Genomic DNA, 22535 nt, shown 5'->3' on the forward strand with positions numbered 1-22535 from the left:
TAAGTCATTTCAGTCGTGTCTGACTCTGTGCGACCCTATGGATGGCAGCCCAACAGGCTCCCCCGTCCCTGGGATTCTCCAGGCAAGAACACTGGAGTGGGTTGCCATTTCCTTTGCCAGTACATGAAAGTGAAAAGTGAAAGTGAAGTCGCTCAGTCGTGTCTGACTCTTAGCGACCCCGTGGACTGCAGCCTACCAGAGTCTCTTAAGCAGTTGCAAAAAGATGTTGGCTAGAGCAGGAGTTTGGAGAAGGCAATGGCACCCCACTTCAGTACTCTTGCTGGAAAATCCCATGGATGGAGGAGCCTGGTAGGCTACAGTCCATGAGGTCAGGAAGAGTCGGACACGACTGAGCGACTTCACTTTCACTTTTCACTTTCATGTATTGGAGAAGGAAATGGCAACCCACTCCAGTGTTCTTGCCTGGAGAATCCCAGGGACAGGGGAGCCTGGTGGGCTGCCGTCTGTGGGATCGCACAGAGTTGGACACGACTGAATCGACTTAGCAGCAGCAGCAGCAGAGCAGGAGTTATGTAACCTTAAGCTGGTGGATCTGCTTCCAGATGCAGAGCTGTTGGCAGGATAGTTCTGGTCATAAAATGTCATCTGGCTTTTCCCATAATGAGAAACAACCTAAATGGAAGCCACAGTTTGTTTTACAATCTAACCTTTGAAGTACCCTAGCTTCATTTCTGTCATTTGCTGTTGATTATGTGGAGCAAATCTGGTACATGTGGAAGGGACTAATATATAAGGGTGTGAAAACCAGGAGGCAGAATCATTGGGGGCCATCTTAGAGCCTGGCTTACTTACATTTTCCTATAATGTGTATAAGATGTTTTCAGAATATTTGTTGTCTGTTGCTCTACAAGATAAAATTTAAGATTTCTTTAGTATCTCACTAAGAATTCTTTTAAGTGTCAATTTTCAGAGTCAGGAATTGCTACCCATGATACTTCAAAAATACCATTTTGTGTAGTCACTGAGTTATGTCAACAATTAGACACCTAGGTAGGTTAACCTGATTGAACTTGTTAACATTTGTAATGATAAATTTTTTTATTATTTTAATTTTATTTTTTATGTCAAATATTTATTTTCAAAGTGCAAATTACATAAAAAGGTTGTTTAGAAAAGTCTTGTTTTCATCCCAGTCTCTTAATTTGTACTTTCCATCCCATTAAGTGGATTGTCCCTTTCACCATTAGCAGCTGATGATTTAAAATTAATTTCTGTTTATCCTTACAGTGTCTATTTTTACAGTTGTTTCTTTGCAGATGTTCTGCTTTTAAAAATGGCTCTATTTGGATTGTTGACCTCTCATTTATATAGTTGACCTTTGAACAACTCAGGGGTTAAGGGTACTGACCCTCTGTGCAGTCAGAAACTGAGTATAATTTATAGTCAGGGAAAAAAAAAAATTTATAGTCAGTCCTGCATGTTCATAGTTACAGATCATCCAACAGTGGATGGTTTAGTGCTGTAGTATTTACTATGGGAAAAAAATCTGTGTAAGTGGACCCACACAGTTCACACTTGTATTTTTCAAGGGTCAACTGTAATTCGAAAGCCATAAAATTCATCCCCTTGAAGTATATAAGTTTAGTGGTTTTTAAGATATTCTCAGAGCTGTCCAATCATCACCAGTCAATTTTAAAACATTTTTATCACTCCAGAAAGAAACCCCATATCCTTTAGTAACTATTTTCCTCCCACGCCATGCATGTACACACTTATATCCTAGACATGCTAATACACTTTTCTCTGTAGATTGCCTGTTCTGGATATTTCGTGTGAATGAAATCATATTGTATGGAGTCTTTTGTGACTGGCTTCTTTCATTTAGCATGTTTTCAAGGTTCATCCATGTTGGAACATCTATCAATATACACTTCATTTCTTTTTATGGGTGTGTAGATACCAGTAACATTTCACTTATCCATTCATCAGTTGATGATTCTTTGGATTGTTCCACTTTGTGATTATTATGAGTGATGCTGAACATTGTACAGTTTGTATGTGGACTTAGGTTTTCATTTCTCTCTGAGTGGAATTACTGTGTTCACAGTGTGCCACACTGTTTTCCAAAGTGACTATAGCACTTTTTATTCCTACCAGTAGTATACGAGAGTCCCAATTTCTCTACATCTTCCCCAGCACTTGTTATTGTCTGTTATAATCCTCGTGGTTATAAAATAGTACTTCTTTATGATTTTGATTAGTATTTCCCTAGTGACTGATGATGTTGAGCATCTTTTCATTGACCATTTGCATACTATCTCTGGAGAATTGTTTATTCAGATATTTGACCTAGTTTTAATTAAATTATTTGCCTTTTAATCACTGACTTGTAAGAGTTCTCTATATATTCTATATACAGATCTTCTATCAGATATAAGATTTACAGATATCTTCTCCATTTTATGGTTTTTGGTTTTTTTTAACTTGATGGTGGGCTTTGCAGCACAGAAGTTTTTCATTGTGAAGGAACCTCAATTTATTTGTATTTTGGATTGTCACTTTTGCTTTTGGTATCATACTAAGAAACCATTTCCTGACTCAAGATTGTAGAGATTTACCAAGATTCCTTCTAAGAGTTCAGCTCTAACATTTAGGTTAGTGATACATTCTGAGGTAATTTTCCAGATGGCACTAGTGGTAAAGAATCCACCTGCCATTGCAGGTAGACATAAGAGATGTGGGTTCAATCCCTGGGTCACAAAGATCCCCTGGACAAGGAAATGGCAGTCTGCTCCAGTTTTCTTGCCTGGAAAATCCCTTGGACAGAGGAGACTGGAGGGCTACAGTCCATAGGGTTACACAGAGTTGGGCACAACTGAAGCGACTGAGCAAGCACGCATGCATAAGGATAGAGTCCACATTGATTCTTGCCTGTGTACATCCAGTTATCCTGGCACCATTGTTTGAAAAGTGTTTTTTCCTCATTAAATTGTCTTGGCATCCTTGTTGACATTTACTTTTCTTCCCTCGTATGCAAAGTGAAGCATACTATATGTACTGCGCTGCACCCATGGGGTTTTTTGTTTGAAGACATCGTATTTCCTAGAAATTACCTATATTACTGTATCAAGATTTTCCTTAGACTTTTTTAAAAAAAATATTTGTATATTTGTATATTTATTTGGCTGTATTGGGTCTTAGTTGCAGCGGGCAGCCTGTTTGTTGCCCTGTAGCTTGTGGGATCTTAGTTTGCAGGCCAGGGGTTGAACCCATGTCTCCTGCATTGCAAAGCATATTCTTAACTACTGGACCACCAGGGAAGTCCCTCCTTAACACATTTTTTTTTTGCCTGAGGCATATGAGATCTTAATTCCCAAACAGGGATATTCTGATTCATTTGGAAATTGCCATATATACAGTATAAGGTATGAATCCAGTTTATCTTGTTCCAAATAGCTCTCCAAAATTTTTAACCAGTTTTGTTATTCTATAGTTTACATACAATAAAATAAGTGTACTTTTAAGTGTACTTTTTGATGAGAACTACTCCAGTACCACCCATTGCAGGCAGCCACTGATCTACTTTCTCTTACTTTTTGACTTTTCTAGATATTTTTTAGTAAGTAGAATTGTGTGTTGTATTTCTGTGTGTCTAGCTGATTTGAGAATATTTCATACTATCATCTGCATCATTTTGTTCCTTTTTATTGCTGAACAAGATTCCATTTTTATGATTATATCATGGTTGGTTTACCCATTACCAACCAGTTCATGGGTATTTGGATTATTTTCAGTCTTTGGTTGTTTTCATAAAGCTTTGAAGAGCGTTTGTGAACTAATGTTTGTGTGAACGTTTGTGTTCATTTCTCTGGGTTAAATATCTAGAATTAGAGTTGTTTAGTTGTATGGTAAGTGCAATTTTAAATTAATAAGAAACTGATAAATTGTTTTCCAAAGTGGTTGTGTCATTTTACATTTCAGCTGATCAGCCATGAATGAGCATTATGGTTACTCTACATCCTTGCCAACTTTGGTATTGTCTGTTTTTTTAGTTTTAGCCTATCTGGTCTGTTACCTCATTGTGATTTTAATGTGCATTTCTTTGATAATTACTGATTTTTTTTTTTTTTTTTTAAGAAATTTTATTAATTTATTTGACTGCCTTGGGTCTTAGTTGCAGCACGTGGGATCTTCATTTACTCATGCAGGATCTTTCATTTTAGACTCTCTAGTTGGAGTGTACCAGCTCAATGGTTGTTGTGTACGGGCTTAGTTGCTTCACTACATATGGGATCTTTGTTCCCTGACTGGAGATCAAACCTGCGTCCCCTGTATTGCATTAGCTATACATTTGTAATCATTGCTTTAGCTGCATCCCTAAAACTTGATGTGTTGTATTTTCATTCAGAATATTTTCTGTCTTACGATTTCTTTAACCAAAGGGCTTTAAATCTTAGTAATGTGTTTGTAATCGCCAAATACTTGGTTATTTAGGGTGTATTGATATTTCTGTTTATTTTTTCATTCCATTAAGATCAGAAAACAGAGTGCTACGAAATGCCATTTTCATCCTATATTAAGTATCCATGTGTAGTTAAATCTTTATCTGGATTTCTCTTCCATTCTGTTAAATTGTCTGTCTTTAGATAGACTACTTTCCCACCTATCCACTCCCAATATTGATTTTTTTTTCCCTCAAGTGTTTTTGACTTTTCTTTCGGTTATTTTTCCATATGAACTTGATATTCAGGTTGACTACTAAAAAATCAGTTGACTTTTTAAAAACCTTTTTATTGAGAATTTCAAACATATACATATAAGCAGTTTGAATAGTACATCAATGTAAAAGTACTCATCACTCAGGTTTAACAGTTAGAAACTCACGGTCACTTTTGTTTCATCTACAACACCTCTCCCCTCCTCAGATTGTTTTGAAGCATATCCTAGATACACTATTTTATTTGTAAGTATTTTATAATTTTTAAAGAGTCTTATGAAAACAAACATAAAACACTACAGTTCTCCAAAAGTTTCCCAGTTTTTAGAGCCCAGAAACTTGTCATCCTCTGCCCATCTGCCTGCTGTTGTCTCACTTCCATATTAAAGTCCTTTTCTAATGCAAAAAAAAAAAAAAAAAAACTACAATGCTATTATTACACCAGAAAGAGTTAACCAGGAGTTCCCTAATATCCTCAAATTTCTGTGGCTTTTGTTAAAATACGTATTTTTTACAGTTAATTTGTTCCAGTTAGGATTCAAGTGAGGTTTACAAGTTGCATTTGTTTTTCATGTTTAAGCCATTTTTAAAGTTATTTTATGTTGTAAATTTTTATTATGAAAATTTAGACAAGTTTTGTTCATTTATACCATTACACTGTTACCCTAGGTACCATTGTCATTTCACTAATCAATACTTTTGTATGTATCTTTAAGAGTTGTGGACTATTTCTTTTTTAAAACCATAGTTAAGGTACCATTACCTAAAATAAATTATAAATTATTTCTTGCTATCAAATATCTAAGCACGTTTTTCTTACTGCCTTAAAATTTTTTCTTAATAGTTGGCTTGTTGAGCCACAATCCAAAATCCACACTTTTCATTTGATTGCTATCTCTGTCTTAATATTAACTCTTTTTATTTATAGTTTCCCCCTCAGGTTTTCCCTTTTACATCTTATTTAAATCCAGTTTGTTTGGCCTGTATTCTTTCCCACCATCTGAACTTCATGGATTGGATCCCTGTGGTATTGGTTAAAGTGATCCTCTGTCCGCTGTAGGTCTCTGATAGTATATAAATAAGAAAGACTTGTTAAGTTTAGGTTGTATTTTTTTTAAAACCTTTACATGGAATGTTTCATAGATAGTGTGTGTAGTTTTATTAGAAGTCAGTGTCTGATCTCCTTTTTTTTCTTTCTTTGATAGTAGGAGTAACTTGGCTGCCTTATATATCCAGGATAACATTTCATACCAGCTCTTCTCTGTTTGTTTTAGCAGCACTGGCAGTGACTATCTAGCGCTAGATTCATTATTTCACTAAGGATTGCAAAATGATGACATTCTCATTCTATCATCTCTCCTTCAGTTGTTAACTGGACTGTTTCTATAAAGAAAAACTTTTACCTTGTTAAGCTATTTGGTTACCGTGAAGTACAGCTTGTAAAAGAAAGGTTACTAAACTGCCCATCATTTCAAAGCAATTTTCAAAATAATGAGTTCGTTTCCTATTATCTCCGTGACTGATGAGAGTCTGTTGTTGTTCTGTTAGTATGAACTCCTGGATGTTAACATTTGAACCACATTAAATTTATAAATATATTCTTTAGACATTAACTTAGGGGAGGATTGTTATCTTTATCTTGTCTTCTTATGCACAAACAAATTATGCCTTTCTGCTTGTTTAAATCTGTTTCTCTGTCTTCAGTAGTGTTTTTTCAGTTTTCGCCTCAGGTAGTTTCTTTTTTTATTGTTAATGTAAACTGGGTTCATCTTTCCATTGTATCTTCTAAGTAGTTACTCATGAAGTAAATTTATGAAGTGTGGTATATGAAGGCTATTGGCTGTCTTTATGTTAACTTTATATCCTGCTACTTTACTCCATCAAATAACAAAAAATTAAGGACTTGCTTCTGAAATACAGCCATAGATCATATAGGGCATATCTTTCCTTCATGGTAGTAGTACCTTTTTGCACCAAACTACCTCTCTGTCTTCTTGGTGCATGATGCAGTTCTCATTTTTGCATCCTGTGAGAAAGGATTTTGTTTGAAAATATGCTGAAGTCAGGAACATTTGGGGACAGATATTCTTGAGCGGGGAGGGTGGTTAAATAGAGTGGGATCTGAGTATTATAGGACGTTGATTAGCATCCCTGGCCTCTACCCATTTAGATACTAGTAGCTTCCTCTCCTTCCTTAACTGTGACAACCAAAAATGTCTCCAGACATTGCCAAATGCCCTTTGGTTTTTTTTGTTTTTTTTTTATGTCTTCTTTGGAGAAATGTCTATTTAGATCTTTGGCCCATTTTTTGATTGGGTCATTTATTTTTCTGGAGTTGAGCTTTGAAAGGCAAATGCCTTTGAAATGCCCTTTGAAAGGCAAAATTGGAGTCAGGGTGGGAGTCTGACTGGGGCCCAGGCCGGGCTGAGGGTTAGAGTGAGGAGTCTCCTACCAAAAAAAAAAAAAAAAAAGAAAGGCAAAATTGTTCCCAGTTGAAAACCATTGACAAAAGGAAATGGCTAAAGTATGGCCAACATAAACTGTGGTTTAAGATTAAGGTAGATTCAGACTATAGGGATTGGGACACGACCATAAAACCAGGTCTGCCTCTGTACAGATTTAAGATTGTATTCATTGTTTTTATAGTTAAAATTTTTCTTTTAGAAATCCATAAAGTTGACTAGCTTTTGGAGAGAAAAAAAAAGTGAGGATTATAAATATAAAAAGAAATAGACAAACTTTCATATGATATTTGAGTTTGGGATGGTTTTTCTTTCTTGAAGGATATGCTTTTTCAATATGAGGGAATCTCAAGATTGAATTCAGATAAATATTCTTACTAGTTTCCTCTGTTTTCAGGCTTGCTTTTCTAACCAGATAATAAGTATATATAACCAGCTTTCCTACATATCAGCAACAGTCAAGTGTTTAGCAAAAATTTCAGATGTTTTTAAGAAAATTTATCTCTACCTTGGCAATTCGTTCTGATGATTTTGTGAACATAAGTTACACATTCTTTGTGTCCTGTGGAATTGGTGGTTCACAGCTTTTTCCCTTGAGTGATTTAGTTAACATAGCACCATAAACCCATCACAGGCAACAGTCAGTGCTGTAATAAACATGTGAGAAAAAGGTACACAGAGCATGCAGCTTGCTGTTTTGTGGGGGACTGGGAAAGACATATTACAGAGATGGCAGTTGACCTAAACTGTTAATGAGAGCTTTAATGGGGCCGATTATAGGCAAGAACTCTTATTTAGAAACCTGCAACATGATAGCATGTGATAACTATGTTTGAGAATGAGCAAGAATTTAGTGGTGGAAGATTTTTAAAAATGGAGTTAAGATTAGTGTTGGGTCTCTTTTCACTTTTTTTGTTGTATTTTTGTTTTTCTTTGAGTAAAATCCAATGCCCTTCTCTAGCCATGGCATAATTTAGTGTATCAAACAGGGATGATCTGAGAAATAATATGGGAAATGTTTCATAGTGCTGTAAGAGTCTTATAATTACAGGGACTTGATCAACTCTGTGGGTCATCGCAGAGTGTCTCTGAGAATGTGGCTATCAAGCTGACCCCCTCAAGGACAAGTAAAAATTTTCCAACCTGACAGTAGGGAATTGGGGATTGAGGCTGAGGAATGGCATAGATGATAGGAAAACAGCCCATAGTGACGGAAGAGGGGTGGGTGCGGAATAGCATGGCATTTGAGAGACAGGCAGAAATGTCAAATCATGCAGAGCCTTATGGACCAGTTCATGTATTTTATGCTAAGGAGATGCTATTTTCTAATATTACATCATTTTTTCCTGCAGTACCAAATATGCCCCAACAACGGCAAGACCAACACCATCAGAGTACCATGATGCACCCAGCCTCAGCAGCAGGCCCACCAATTGTGGCCACCCCACCAGCTTATTCCACACAGTATGTCGCCTACAGTCCTCAGCAGTTTCCAAATCAGCCTCTTGTTCAGCATGTGCCACATTATCAGTCTCAGGTAAGCCTGATATGACCTAATAGCTCTTAACTGTTGTTCCATTTAAGTAAGTTTCAGTGTGATAAAGGGGTTTTCTGTATATCTTGTGTTATGTGCTATGGTGGGGGTAGACAGCTAAGGATTTGGGGGCCCCTTTTAACAGAAAGGTGCTGATCAGTGTAGGTGTTTCAAAGAAAATAGCCAAAAACAAACTGATTTAGAATTTTCTAAATTCTGTATTTATAATTTATAAGTTTTGGAAACCTGCAAACCATGAAGTTAAGACATAACTAAAATCTACTTGATTATACTGATAACTTTAATGTTTTTTCTTAATTTTTTATTTAAACACAGCATCCTCATGTCTATAGTCCTGTAATACAGGGTAATGCTAGAATGATGGCACCACCAACACATGCCCAGCCTGGTTTAGTGTCCTCTTCAGCGACTCAGTACGGGGCTCATGAGCAGACACATGCGATGTATGGTAGGAAACACTTTTTGTTTTTTCTCAGTGTGTGTCTTAATGTGTTTTAAACTTCTGTTTAAGAATAACTCTGCCTTTTATGACATTGAGGGTCAAGAATCTTAAAAAAAAAAAAAAGGAATCTGGTTCTCTCTGACCTAGTCTGTAAGTCTTGGCAAATCATTTCTGCTTCTGTTCTTGAAATTTCTCTCTTTAACTAAAAATGTAATAATGTTTGTAACAGAAGGCATCTTTTGTAGAGAAATGTATCTTCCTTCTCTTCCTCATCAGTAACATCATTTGGTATACTCTTCCTAAGGCATGCAGGAAGGTTTTTCCTTAATGAAAGCACTCTCTAGCAAGAAAACATTCTCCCTCACTCTTTATTCTGGGGGCCACTGACATTGCATATTTTTGATTGCTATTTGTTATAATACTACTGTGTTTCTTCATTATGCTGTATTTTAAGTGGTCGAAATTGTGTCATACTAGATCTGCTTTAGACAGAGTCATACTGTAAGTGTAATCAGTATGCAATGATAAAAGTATTCTATATAAAATTAAACAATATATATAAGACTACTAAGCTAAAATTGCCATCTTAGTTTTGTGGCCAGAGAACTTTGTACAAGTCAACTTTGCAGCTTTCTATAAAGTACTAAAATAATACCATTTTCAATGTTGAGAATTTAAAATAAAATTCCCACCTTATATTTTATAGAATAGGATTAATTAGTTATCTCATATTTTTCAAAATGCACCTTTAATTATTAATAGTACCAGTTTTATTGAGATCTGAATTTTGTTTTGAACTTTTTTGAGAACTCCTTTACTGTCATTTAAGTTTTCCCATTGGCATTTCAGTTTGTTTTGGAGTGGGAAAAGAGAAATTTAAATTTATTTGTACAGTTGAAAAGAGAACAACCCCTGTGAGAATGAAATTAATATTACATGCAGCTGCGTGGACCTTTTCTTTTTAAAACCTCTTTAAACTTTTTGAATGACTAAGAATGTAAAGACTTTCAGTTTTTTTAACTTTAGATTACAGTTTATAACGTTTTGTAGGTTAACAGGAATAGGACTCAGGCAGCAGCAACAACCATTGTTCTTGTCACCCAGAACTCACTTCTAATGTTTACTTTTTGGAGCCATGCTCCTTTCCCACTGGTACACTAATCATAGAAATTTTATGTGACTTTTTTTTAATATAAAATACTTTTCAGATCTTACTTTTCCACACTTAAAATCTTTTATTGTTGATTATACTCTTTAAATTTAAATAATGTGCTTGTAACATTTTGAAAACCTTTCAAGAAACCCATCCATAATTTAATTGAAAGGTTGACAGACTAATTTGGTTTATGATTTTAGTTATGATCTCCTGTCATTGGGTTGTCTTGCTGCTGCTAAGTCGCTTCAGTCGTGTCCGACTCTGTGCGACCCCATAGACGGCAGCCCACTAGGCTCCCCCGTCCCTGGGATTTTCCAGGCAAGAACACTGGAGTGGGTTGCCATTTCCTTCTCCAATGCAGGAAATTGAAAAGTGAAAGGGAAGTCGCTCAGTCGTGTCCAACTTTTTGCGACCCCATTTTTCAGGCAAGACTGCTGGAGTGGGGTGCCATTGCCTTCTCCGATTGGGTTGTCTTAACCCGAACTAATTATGTTGTGAAAAGGCATCACTGATTTATCACACTAAGTTTTACACAATTTGTATATATTTCAACATTTTTCCAGTTTGCTAAAGTCTTAGGTGAAAAGTTCATAATGATTGTTTATACATACATTTCTGAATATATCATGATATAACAAGTGGAAAAACATTTCTTTCTTCCCATTTTCTGGCATACTCCCTTTGGAATAAGATCTGAAACTTTTGAGCTAAAATTTCCGTTGCTTTTAGAGAATAGCTATTTGTATGCCCATGCCTTTTGAGATACTGTAGTAATACTGTTGAGCAGAATCTTTCTCCTCAGTGTATTCACTCACTGCCAGCCTGGCTTTGTCTTTTGAATGGATATTCATTGGTTTGAAACATCCAGTACAGTACAGTAAATACTATATTTGAGGCACTAATGGTTTTATAACTACTTTGCAAAATATTTCCATTTGAAAAGCAGTTGGTCTCAGACTCTGAAGTCCATTCAGATGTGGGTAAACAGAAAAATACTGCAAAGAAACAAAATACTAGACCTAATGTCCAGTGAAACTTAGAATGAACTAGTCATCAAAGCTACTTATTTGATGCCAGGAGAAAGTTGGCTCAACCATATCTGAATTAACTCTCCTACGATTTACACAGATTGAGTTTTATTGATGTCTGTTGATGAGGGTAGGCTAGGGGCAACGCTGTACCTAGATTTGGTATGATTATTTTTGGTTCTCTTTTGGACACTACATACGCTGAAGAAGACACCAGGAAATGAATTATTTTGTTATTTACTGCAATAAACCATAATTTAATCTGCTGTAGCAAGTTTATTAATTCATCAGTGATTTATTTTAGGTCTTACAGATTTTTAAGTCAGACTTTAAACTTTTACAAATTTTTGTACATTTTGTTTTGTCTGTAAAGAATACAAATTTTTAAGTACATTATTTTAAACTGTAAGTTAAAATTTGCATAGAAATGCTAATTTTATACTCATTTCTCTTAAACAGTTTATATTTTATATTCCAAAAGGAACTAGATATTTTTAGTATGGATTATTTTTTAAGCTATATCCTATCTAGATTTTTTTTTTAATACAAACAAAAAATATGCACCCAGATGTTGATGACAGTTGTTATGTTACCTTTTTGTCATTTATTAATCATTACGGTCATAGCAAGAGCCTTTGAGAATAGAAATGACTACAAAATGAAAGGCTGGTTATTGTTTTAAAATTTTTTGGCATATTAACTGTAAGTATGCTAACAAATCCTTGAACGTTTATTTAAGGTACTAGGAGAAATATATTCTAGGTTTGTTGACCTTGTATTCTTTCTAGCTATCTTAGGAGAGACTCTGATCACAAACTTCATCTCTTTGACCTTAATTTCACTTTCATCACTGCGTCTGCCCTCTTTCTCCAAATAAGTTACTTTTTGTTTCCTTAACATCTAGTCTTAAAATTCTTCTGATTTTGTTTCATTCATCTTGTTTTGTTTTCCCTTTTAGAAATAGTAATAATGAAACTTTCTCTGCTAACTAAAGCCATCAGGAAGAGTTAAATCCAGAATCTTTTTCTTTGGGTTTATTTTTGGTAGTTTAATGCAGATAAATTCGAAAGTACAGTAGGCAGAAAGATGTAAAGTGCACCTATTAATCCTCTCCCTTACAACCTCCTGTTAATGTTTTGGTGCATATCCTTCCAAGTGTACTTATGCACCCACGCACACCCCTTTATGTAGACAGTTTAATAAGAAATGATATCACACTCTTGTTTAATATTAATATTACTATGTTTCTCAGTTTTTGGATCCATTCCCAGATGCGTAGTAAACATCTTACAGAACAAGCTGTAAGGTGACATTTCTGTTAGTAATGATTGGCAAAATTGGACTAGTCTTTTGAATGAAATTTGGTAAATATTGTTTTATATTGGTATATTTTTTATATTAGAGTTGTTCAATGGAATGCAATGTTGGTCTTTTTATTAGATAATGACTTTATTCCTTTCGTTTAAGCAAATGAGCAAGTGGAACTCGACCGCCCAATACAGAAGAAAAAAGTGTCTTTCACTTCAGCTCCATCTTACTTAATTTTGTAGTAATGTTTAAAGTGCTTGTCATCTCTTATAAAATAAGAAAAATGAATTATGCATGAATACAAAAAGAAATTACTAAATATGTCAACCTTTCCAGAAAATTAGGAAAATGCACACCTTAAAAGGCTAATTAACCTTTCTATTTCCCAAATTCAGCATGTCCCAAATTACCATACAACAAGGAGACAAGCCCTTCTTTCTACTTTGCCAGTGAGTTGGGTTTTTTATACTAATTTTAATTTGAACAGTAAAACACTTTTTAAAGAATACATGTTAAGGGAGTAGACTTGTTGAGCAATCTTTTCCTTGTGCCAGACAAAATCATTAAAAAATACATATATCTAAAAATAATTCAGAGTTTTTAAAAAGGAAGTATAACCCAGCTTAAGAAAGCTGGAGTTAATTTAAAAATTGACTTGTTTCAGAAATAAATTTTTGCATACCAAGCAAATATGTGACTGTTTCGGAATGCCTAATACATTCCTTGTTCAGAGAAAATCTTCCTGAACAGCCTTTTTTCATAGCAAAGCAAAACAAGCCACAAGTGTAAAATATACAATTTTTTTTAAAATATATATCCTGGTAAGAAAAAATTTATTCTTACAAGGATTTTTATTTGAGTAGGGTTGAAATACTACGGGAGAAGCGTTCCTGTATTTTCAATCCTTGCATGACTACAGGTTTAAAATATTCAGGTAGCAGACACCTCATGGATGTCTTGAACTTAAGCAGGAAAACATGATCTAGCAGCCACCAGAGATTACCTTGAGTAACACCAGCCCCTCTCAGCAGTGGAAAGGTAGATGATTGCTCTTAAATGGAGAAAGTCTGAGCAGGGATTTCTTTTAGAAATGAACTTGTAAGGTTTGTTTTCTCTATTTGTAGGGAAATCTTAAGGCTTATTCATGGACTTTTGGTATTTGGAAGGGGAAGTCACTAACTTGCAGAAACGGATGATAGTGTAGTATGTGGTCACTTTATGTGAAATACTGTTTTCTCAAGACTATTAAGGATTAAAATGTTATCATAGAGACTAAATTTTAAATTATTTTGGAATAACTGAATGTCTGAATATACTAGGTGGCAAATTTTAAAAAGCATTGAGAAAACATTTTGACATTAATTGTGCCTTGGTATCCAAAAATAAGTGCGTACATATTATTTATTTGGTGCTAGGAAATGTTAACAAATTTAATCCTTTAATAGATGCTCTTTAAAAAGGAGTCTTGCTGTGTATATAACTATTGAAGGGGAATTCTGTATGTGGTATAGTATATAAAAGACAGTGTCAGTAATTCTAATGTACTCAGTTTGAGGTCTCAAATGTAGTTATCCTCACCATCTTACTGTCTCTGTTAGTAGATTTGGAGTCAGTTTCCTGGTAAGTAGCTAAAAGCTTAATCACCACACCTAAGCATTAACTGCCTTAGCACAAGTTTCCCTAAAAGAGAATATCAGTATTTTTTAAAAGAAACTAATAGCGGGGCTGCAGTTTGTGATTTAATTTGCTGCTTTATACCCCACCTCCTTCTAAATAAGCTTTTTGCCCTGTTTTTTTTGGTCTAGTTGCCTTTTATTCCCCTTTTAAAGTTTTCCACTTTCCTTCACTTCTTTGCTTCTGATTTTACCATCGAAACTAAAAGTTGGAAGATTTTGTTTCATTTTTGAGGTTTTGCCGTGCTGGTGATCTCTCATGACTTGTGCATCCAAGGCCAAAAATGAGAAAACCTAGTTAGAAATTAAATGCACAGCTCTGTGGACTCAGTTGGCTTCAGTAGGATCAGTTATGGCCTAGAAAACTTTTTGGACTGTGGTTATCTGGTGGAGAGCTAAATCAGAATTTTTAAGAAAAATCACTTTATTTTTAACCTCTCTGGAATCTTTAGCTAATGAGTATGTATAATAATAGCAGTTAAATGATAGATTTAGTTTAAGAAAGCCCAGAATTTTCTGCCTTTCACTCTCCACTTTTCCCTTTCTCTAATTCTCTTACTTTCCTCATTTACTCTAACTTGGTTCCTTTCTCTCTCTCTCTCTGCCCACCCCACCCCAACCCCTCCTCCTCTTTTAAAAATTTCCCTTCTACCCTAGCTGTGTTTGTTCCTTTCTGAAGTGAGCTTTCAAGGAACCAAAGTATATTTTTGTTATTACTATTAAAGTCTAGTTTCTACATTTTCCCCAATTAGCTACTCAGTTTTCGTATTTGAAGGGGAAAAGAATTCCTGGATAAGGTACTTGCTTAGCAAGTGTCTTTTCAGAAAGATGATAAACAGAGGAAGATATTTCTAATCAGACATGCTTACATTTTATTTTCCAGCCTATGATGTCTGTTTAAATCTGCTTAATTTTTCTTATAATGCATTGTAGTTTATTGATGTTCAGTTAGGGAGAAGATGGGTTTTTTTACACATTCAGCTCGGACTACTTGAAGTATTTGTGCTATGAATGTAAATGAGATATAGATAGCCTTTTAGTATTGGCAAATAAATCCAGAGGTGCCTTTTAAAAATGCATGATAAAAAATACTTCTGTCTTTATTTTTCTCAAAGTAATATCAAGGTTTTAACATTTTTCTAATTGGTGGATAATTAGTTAATTATGAGACTTCATGGGCATAATTATTCTTTGTAATGGCCATTCTTTTTTTTTTTTTTTTTTAACGTGTGAAAATCAAATAGCACCCAGCTAGAGTTGGTTGATGTTACTTTTTATTTTCTTATTACTTTGCTTACAGAATAATTAGAAAGGAAAGTTAAATTTTCAGTACAAAAATTTCTTGAATAAATATGGTTAAATAAGTAGAAACCCTATGAGATTCTATAGTCTACCTCTATGAAACTTTATAAATAAGAATTTGGATACAGGAATTGCTTTCCAGTTTAAGATTTACAAGAGCAGAGGTTCAAAATTTATGTCAAGTCTTTTAGACCAAGTGCCTAGACAGTTTGTGGAGATCTGCAAGTTAATTTAAATGATGATGAATGGCCTTTTAATAAGCCAATGAAGTAGGGGAAAAGACACTATTTTCATAAATTCATGGGATTGTGAAATTCAAGAAAGCTGTTAGTACATTATTTTTTTCCACCTCCCAGGTATCAGTCACTGACTTGTTAAAAAAAAAACACCCAGAGAATATGTTGCCAGTTTTTCTTGTTAATATGTTCAATGTATGTTAACTGTTATAGTTAGGGGATTTTCCCAGTGTATAAACAGAAGTGCTTTGTTGAATCTAATCTAGATGTTAACTTAGTATATACTCCCACTAGGTGTTAGCCGTGGATGCACAGGTGATCCTAGCGCTGGCTCTTTGCCTCTCCTTCTCTCTTTAAAGGGTACCTATGCAGTTGAGGAAGATAACCAGTTGAGCTGGAATGTTGGTAGCCCCTGGCCCTACAATGTCAAGTATTATAGAATTGTTTCATGTGCCTAACCTTCTGCATAACATTTACATGGGATTCACCCAGAGCCATCTCTGCTGGTGACTCTCAGCAGCCGGCCTACTAGACTACTGGAGTCAGGGTGCCTGATCCCAAAGGTGCTTGCTTCTCCCTATGAGTTCCCTGTGCGTAACATCATATGAAGAACATGAGGAAGTATTTTGAAATTGTTTCTGTGTATGGGCATAGCTTCTCAGGGATTTCAGGATTGATTTGAGAGAAGGCTGGAAATCACACATTGACTTCTAAGAGGTATGTCTTGAGAAGACTGTCCTCAACTCATAGCCACATCATGGTTAGATTTGTATCAGTGTGCTATATTAGTAGTCACCGGAAGCAGTGAACCCGTCTTGTGCTTTTGATTCTCAGATTGCTGTATTGGGATGACATGAACAAATATCTGATCTCCCTGTTTTGTGCCAACGTATGGTCAGTGCTGACAGTTACAAAGAATTGGCTTTGCATTCTTACCTTCAATGAACACATTTTTACTTAAACTAAATCATCATATTTCCTTTGAAGTTACCCTAACTAGTAAAATTTTTTCTAAAGGCTGTGATGCTTTGAAGGGAGTTCAGTTTTCCTAAATACATAGTTTGGGTAATCCTAAATTATAAAACAAAGGTGAGAGATCTTGAGCGGGGAGGCCCAGGGAACAAACTGAGCAGCAAAGTGGCTTCTGTAATCAGCTGAGAGAGATTGTGGTCATTTGGCCCTGAAGATAGAGCCCTGACCTTGCCACACACCTTATCCAGCCCCTTACTGCAGCTTTGATACCATCTGTGCCCATAGGACACTGCGCCAGCTCCAGGGCAGTAGCATGGTGAGGTTAGCCAGATGATGGCCTTGAGCTACTGTGTGTGTGTGTGTGTGTGTGTGTGTGTGTGTGTGTGTGTGTGTGTGTGTGTGTGTGTTAGAGAAAGATTGAATTATTTCTGTCTGCTTTTAAGTTCTGCTTTTAAGTTGCTTTTTCAGGAAAACCTAGTGACTGTTATAAAAGTAAATTTAAACTGATCAGATTTAGATACAGTATGTATGTTATTTGAATAAAATGCTAGTCTGATTGGTAAGCAGTAACTTGACTTTTTTTTTTTCAAGAAGTGGATGGATTAAATGGAGTCAAATATAGAGATGGGTTAGGCATTGAGCATCAAGAAAGCTGTTGAGCTGAAAGTTGATGAGGCATAGAAGTGCAATGAAGACTACCACACACATCAATTATACACACTCCTTTTTATTTCACTTTAGTTTCCACTGGCTCCCTTGCTCAGCAGTATGCGCACCCTAATGCCACCCTGCACCCACATACTCCACATCCTCAGCCTTCAGCTACGCCCACCGGACAGCAGCAAAGCCAGCATGGTGGGAGCCATCCTGCGCCCAGTCCTGTTCAGGTAAGACACTCAGAGGCCTTCACCAGAATCGCCGCATCGTTCTGTTTACTGAGTGTTTTTTCCAGTGCCAGGCAAGATGCTAGGTACCACGTGATCAAAACACTTAGCAGCCCTGCCTCACCTAGGAGCCAGCGTACAGCTCTGCAGGCTGTGCCCCCAGTTTTAATCACCTTAAGGTACATATTGAGAATAAGGTGGTTAGGTAAGTTCTGAAAATTTTACCAATATAGAAAATTCTAACAAGGAATTTGCTTGGAACTTTTTTAAAACTCTCATTTCTAATGTTTATGTTATACGATTTTGTTTGTTTTCCTATTAGTTTCTTTAGTTGTGCTTTTTAAGAAGGCACTTAAGGAGCTCTTTGCTCCAGTTCCCTGGAGCAGTACTCTTGGTTCCCACTGCTTGGTTGAGGGCTTGCAGTCTGACAATCAGGCTTGTATCCCAGAAAAGAATGTCTCTTAATCTGTACTCTTTGCTGTCACTTTGCAGCACCATCAGCACCAGGCCGCTCAGGCTCTCCATCTGGCCAGTCCACAGCAGCAGTCTGCCATTTACCATGCGGGGCTTGCGCCAACCCCACCTTCCATGACACCTGCCTCCAATACACAGTCTCCACAGAATAGTTTCCCAGCAGCACAGCAGACCGTCTTTACCATTCATCCTTCTCATGTTCAGCCGGCTTACACCAATCCACCCCACATGGCCCATGTACCTCAGGTAAACCTGCTTTAGCCAACTTTTTGTGAAGACCAAGTAGGATATGAAAGTTATCAGATAAGCAGCAAAGAGCCAGATGTTCTTCAAGCTAGGAACCCCTGTGTGTGATGCCATCTGCTTGTCTCTTCTTTCCCACTCAAATACATGTGATCTGGCCTTAAATGAATGTTTGTGTGGTTTTGTAATGGGATCAGTGAAGTTGCTGATTGGTCAGTCTTTTGACATTTCCCAACTGAGGCCTTAAAAATACCTTTGACTCTGGAATGCAACCTAGTTCTTTCCTTACTGTGTCTGCATTGCTCTGTTTCTGTTTATATAGCTTTCTCGTTGCTATATATACACGTATATGTACACATACTCCCCCCACACCTCTCTTTCTCTCTCTCTCACACACACACACACACACAGGTCTGGCAAACAAGATGGGATTTTACAAATTCTCAACTCTGAGATGACTGCCCTGGGACTGTCCACTTGAATGTTAGTCACCTGAGTTCCTAAGAAATCTCTCCATTTGTTTCCCTGGCTATTCCTAAATCTGCTTTGACCATACGTTGTACTTCTTGAAAGGACTTGGCCTTGTACATTGGTGCTGTGTGATTTGAAGCTGGAAGCGCCCAGGTGTTCCCATTTTTCTTAAAGAGCAGATCCGGAAGCACTTGGGGCTCACCTCTAGCATAAGTTTCTAAAGGTTGAAAGGTGTGGTTGCTGCTGACTAAAGTCCAATGCGATCCAGGGCCAATTTGAATTGTCTTAATGAGGAGAAGGAGCTGCACTGAAGTTGGACTTTTAACACTGTCCTTTGAGGCCCTCCCTGGAGCTGTTAAGGGTGGATCGGCTGTATTTGATGTCTCTTTTTGCTGCTTTCATAACAGAACTCTCTTAGGCAGGTCTCAGCTTAAACTGCCTCACTGAACTCCGTTTCATGTCAAGCAGTGCACCCCTGAGGCTCTGGCATGGTGGGGCTGGAGATGCTGCTCAGTTGGAGCTAACTCTCAGAAGGCGACCTTGTAACTAGAGTTCCACAGCTCTGGGAAGTCTGGGCATCCTCCCCAGCAAACGGGCAGGTTCTGTAGTGTGGTGCACTGCAGTGGATGAGTTGCTTTTGATGGTGGGGAGGGGAGGTGGTTTGGTCAAGTGTGGGGCAGCATTGTTTGGCTGAATCAGGAGCTTTGTGAGACCTGGGGGCCGGTAGATGTCTAGCAGAGGCTGGTGGCTAAGTAGTTACGTGAATTTATATCTAAGTTGGGGTTCCTAAAACCTCACTTTTGTGTTTTTGTGCTGAAAGAACAAAAAGGTTAACATCTGCAGGGAAGTCCAGATGTGCCCTGGGTCTACTTGAACGTGTTAGAGTCAAAACAGGGTTTCCTTCAAGGCTTATATCATGGTGCACAGTATTGGAGGAGGAATTGAGGACTCGTCCTCCTCGCTCTGCAAATCTTTGCAGAGCTGGGTTCCAGCTGTTTGGGCTAAAACCTTTCCAATTTGACAGGGAGACGTGGTTGAACTCACTATCACTTGGTACAGGGACACTGGGTTGGCCCTGATGATTTCAGATTACCCCTCCCCACCTAACTGGAGCCATTCACTGCAACTCCTCCTGCTGCTGCTTTATCGGCGGATCTTTCAGCAGAGCAAAGGAGCCTGAGAGTTTCTCACTGCCTTGACTCATTCTTCACTGAGGTGTGCTGGTGAGCAGGCGAGAAGCAGGGGAGGAGCAAAGAGAATATAGAACAGGAGTTAACAGTTCCCACTTACAATGTAATCTGCTTTCTTACCTGAAAGGGATAATTCAGGCCCCACATGGAAGCCAGAGTCTAGAAGCATCATTGCATGTAGCCTCCTATTAGTTTGAAAAAGCTGCGCTTGGATCAGGGATCTTCTTACCTTTGTGAAGACCTTGCCCCATACATAGAATCCAGTCATCAGAAATGCTGAAGCCTAGGACATGGCAGCCCTGACTGTTACCAAGGCTCGTTGGGTGCCTGCCCCCTCAGCCTTGCAGAATCTGCCAAAAGGTGAAGCATGTCTATAGGTCAACTAATGGATCCAGTAGGAAATGTCCCCAGAGAAAAGAAAGGGCCCTGAGGGCCCACTGTTGCCCTTTCCTGAGAGCCCCAACCCAGTGAAAGGAACACAGTTGACATGTTGTTTAAGCTGGAGATGTTGCCTGTATGCGTAAAAGAGCTCTCTGTTTCAGGCTCATGTACAGTCAGGAATGGTTCCTTCTCATCCAACTGCCCATGCGCCAATGATGCTAATGACGACACAGCCACCCGGCGGTCCCCAGGCCGCCCTCGCTCAAAGTGCACTACAGCCCATTCCAGTCTCGACAACAGCGCATTTCCCTTATATGACGCACCCTTCAGGTGAGGCGTGTGTGTGCAGGGGCCGCCGGGCACCCCAAAGCATTCTGCTCGCACAGGTCGAATGGCAGGCAGGGCCAGCGCTTCAAGCCCCGCATCCGAGAACTAGCAAGACCCGTCAGAGTGTGCACAGTAGGGACTGTGATGATCAGTTCAGTGTCAGGACCTGAGGCTTCCGGGAGCCTAGGCTGTGTGTGTTCTGATGGTATATAGGATCTGGCTTGATGAGAAGCAGCAGCAGCATTCTGTGTAGCTGATGCATGCTTAGGACTCAGTTGGCCTTCCTTGTTATGCTAGGCTGGACAGGGCAGTGTTTTCCTTCCTGAGTCCCAACAGTCTGGCATGTGGGGGGTTACCACCATGGCAGAGTTTGACTGTAGCTCTGGAGACTACTACTGACGAGAAAGTGCTGTGTATGGATTGGTTTTGAGTATAGAATTAGCTCCAGTCTATGCCCTGACAGGAAGAGAATGCCTGTGATTGTGCGCTAGTACTTGATGGCAGCGGCCATGGCGAGATTTCACAGTCTAACCTGTTACTCTGAAAGCAGCACTGGTGCTTGGCTATTATTTGGGGAGGGGATATGTTAAGGCCTTTTTTGTACCCCATGAACAACAACTCTTCTGGGAGTTTTATCTGAAATGGTTTTATGTCTGACTGGTCTGTTTCTACCCACCCACCTACCTCTCCCCATTTTGGTACAGATGCTGGGGGGTTGGGAGGGTACAGAGTGAATTAAATTTTGAGTCTTGTTCAGCTAGCACAAGGATAGCTTACAGTCATGTGCTGCAGAAACACTAGGCTAATGTGCAAGTGTTGCCAGTTTTCTGTTTAAATATTCACTTTTCTTTTTTACAGTACAAGCCCACCACCAACAGCAGTTGTAAGGCTGCCCTGGAGGAACCGAAAGGCCAAATTCCCTCCTCCCTTCTACTGCTTCTACCAACTGGAAGCACAGAAAACTAGAATTTCATTATTTTGTTTTGAAAAAATATATGTTGATTTCTTGTAACATCCAATAGGAATGCTAACAGTTCACTTGCAGTGGAAGATATTTGGACCGAGTAGAGGCATTTAGGAACTTGTGGGCTGTTCCATAATTCCATATGCTGTTTCCAAGTCCCGCAAGTACCCCAGCTCTGCTTGCTGAAACTGGAAGTTATTTATTTTTTAATGACCCTTGAAAGTCATGAACAACACATCAGCTAGCAAAAGAAGTAACAAGAGTGATTCTTGCTGCTATTACCGCTAAAAAAAAAAAAAATCAAGACTTGGAACACCCTTTTACTAAACTTGACAAAGGTTCAGTAAATTCTTACCGTCAAACTGACGGATTATTATTTATAAATCAAGTTTGATGAAGTAATCACTGTCTGCAGTGGTTCAACTTTTAAGTTAAGGGAAAAACTTTTACTTTGTAGATAATATAAAATAAAAACTTAAAAAAAATTAAAAAATAAAAAAAGTTTTAAAAACTGATACCAAGTTAATGTGTGTTTGTATGAGCTATTTCCATTATAGGATACTGAGTATCAGGGCAGGAGGGCTGACTGCTTTCTTAATACCCTTGAAGGTTAGCTGTCAAATGATTTTTCTTCTTCACCTTTAGTTCTGGTTCAAGGTATCTCTAGAAAAAAGACAAGACTGAGAGATGTTCTCTGTGGTGGCTAGAGGTCTGCTTCAGAAGGAGGAAGGCTGGCCAGAGTTGGGCAGCACCGAAGGTCCCCGTCCTCAGCCTGACGTTGATTCTGTA

The 22535-nt window shown here is 37.8% G+C and overlaps 1 protein-coding gene across 9 annotated transcripts in view; it reads left to right on the forward strand.

Moving 5' to 3' along the window:
* Nucleotides 1–22261, forward strand: part of ATXN2 (ataxin 2) — a 102133-nt gene extending 79872 nt beyond the window's left edge. For 5 of the 9 annotated variants that reach the window (XM_027566777.1, XM_027566771.1, XM_027566772.1 and 2 more), the window contains 7 exons: nucleotides 8493–8677; nucleotides 9011–9143; nucleotides 13025–13078; nucleotides 17554–17699; nucleotides 18189–18416; nucleotides 20617–20785; nucleotides 21641–22261. In XM_027566777.1, the coding sequence (XP_027422578.1) occupies nucleotides 8493–8677; nucleotides 9011–9143; nucleotides 13025–13078; nucleotides 17554–17699; nucleotides 18189–18416; nucleotides 20617–20785; nucleotides 21641–21669 (944 nt within the window). In that variant the 3' untranslated portion in view covers nucleotides 21670–22261. The remainder of the gene's footprint in view (nucleotides 1–8492; nucleotides 8678–9010; nucleotides 9144–13024; nucleotides 13079–17553; nucleotides 17700–18188; nucleotides 18417–20616; nucleotides 20786–21640) is intronic. The other 4 variants (XM_027566773.1, XM_027566774.1, XM_027566775.1 and 1 more) reach the window with 3 other exon arrangements.
* Nucleotides 22262–22535: the final 274 nt, after the last annotated feature.

Source organism: Bos indicus x Bos taurus, chromosome 17, assembly GCF_003369695.1.
Source record: "Bos indicus x Bos taurus breed Angus x Brahman F1 hybrid chromosome 17, Bos_hybrid_MaternalHap_v2.0, whole genome shotgun sequence".
NCBI lineage: Eukaryota > Metazoa > Chordata > Mammalia > Artiodactyla > Bovidae > Bos > Bos indicus x Bos taurus.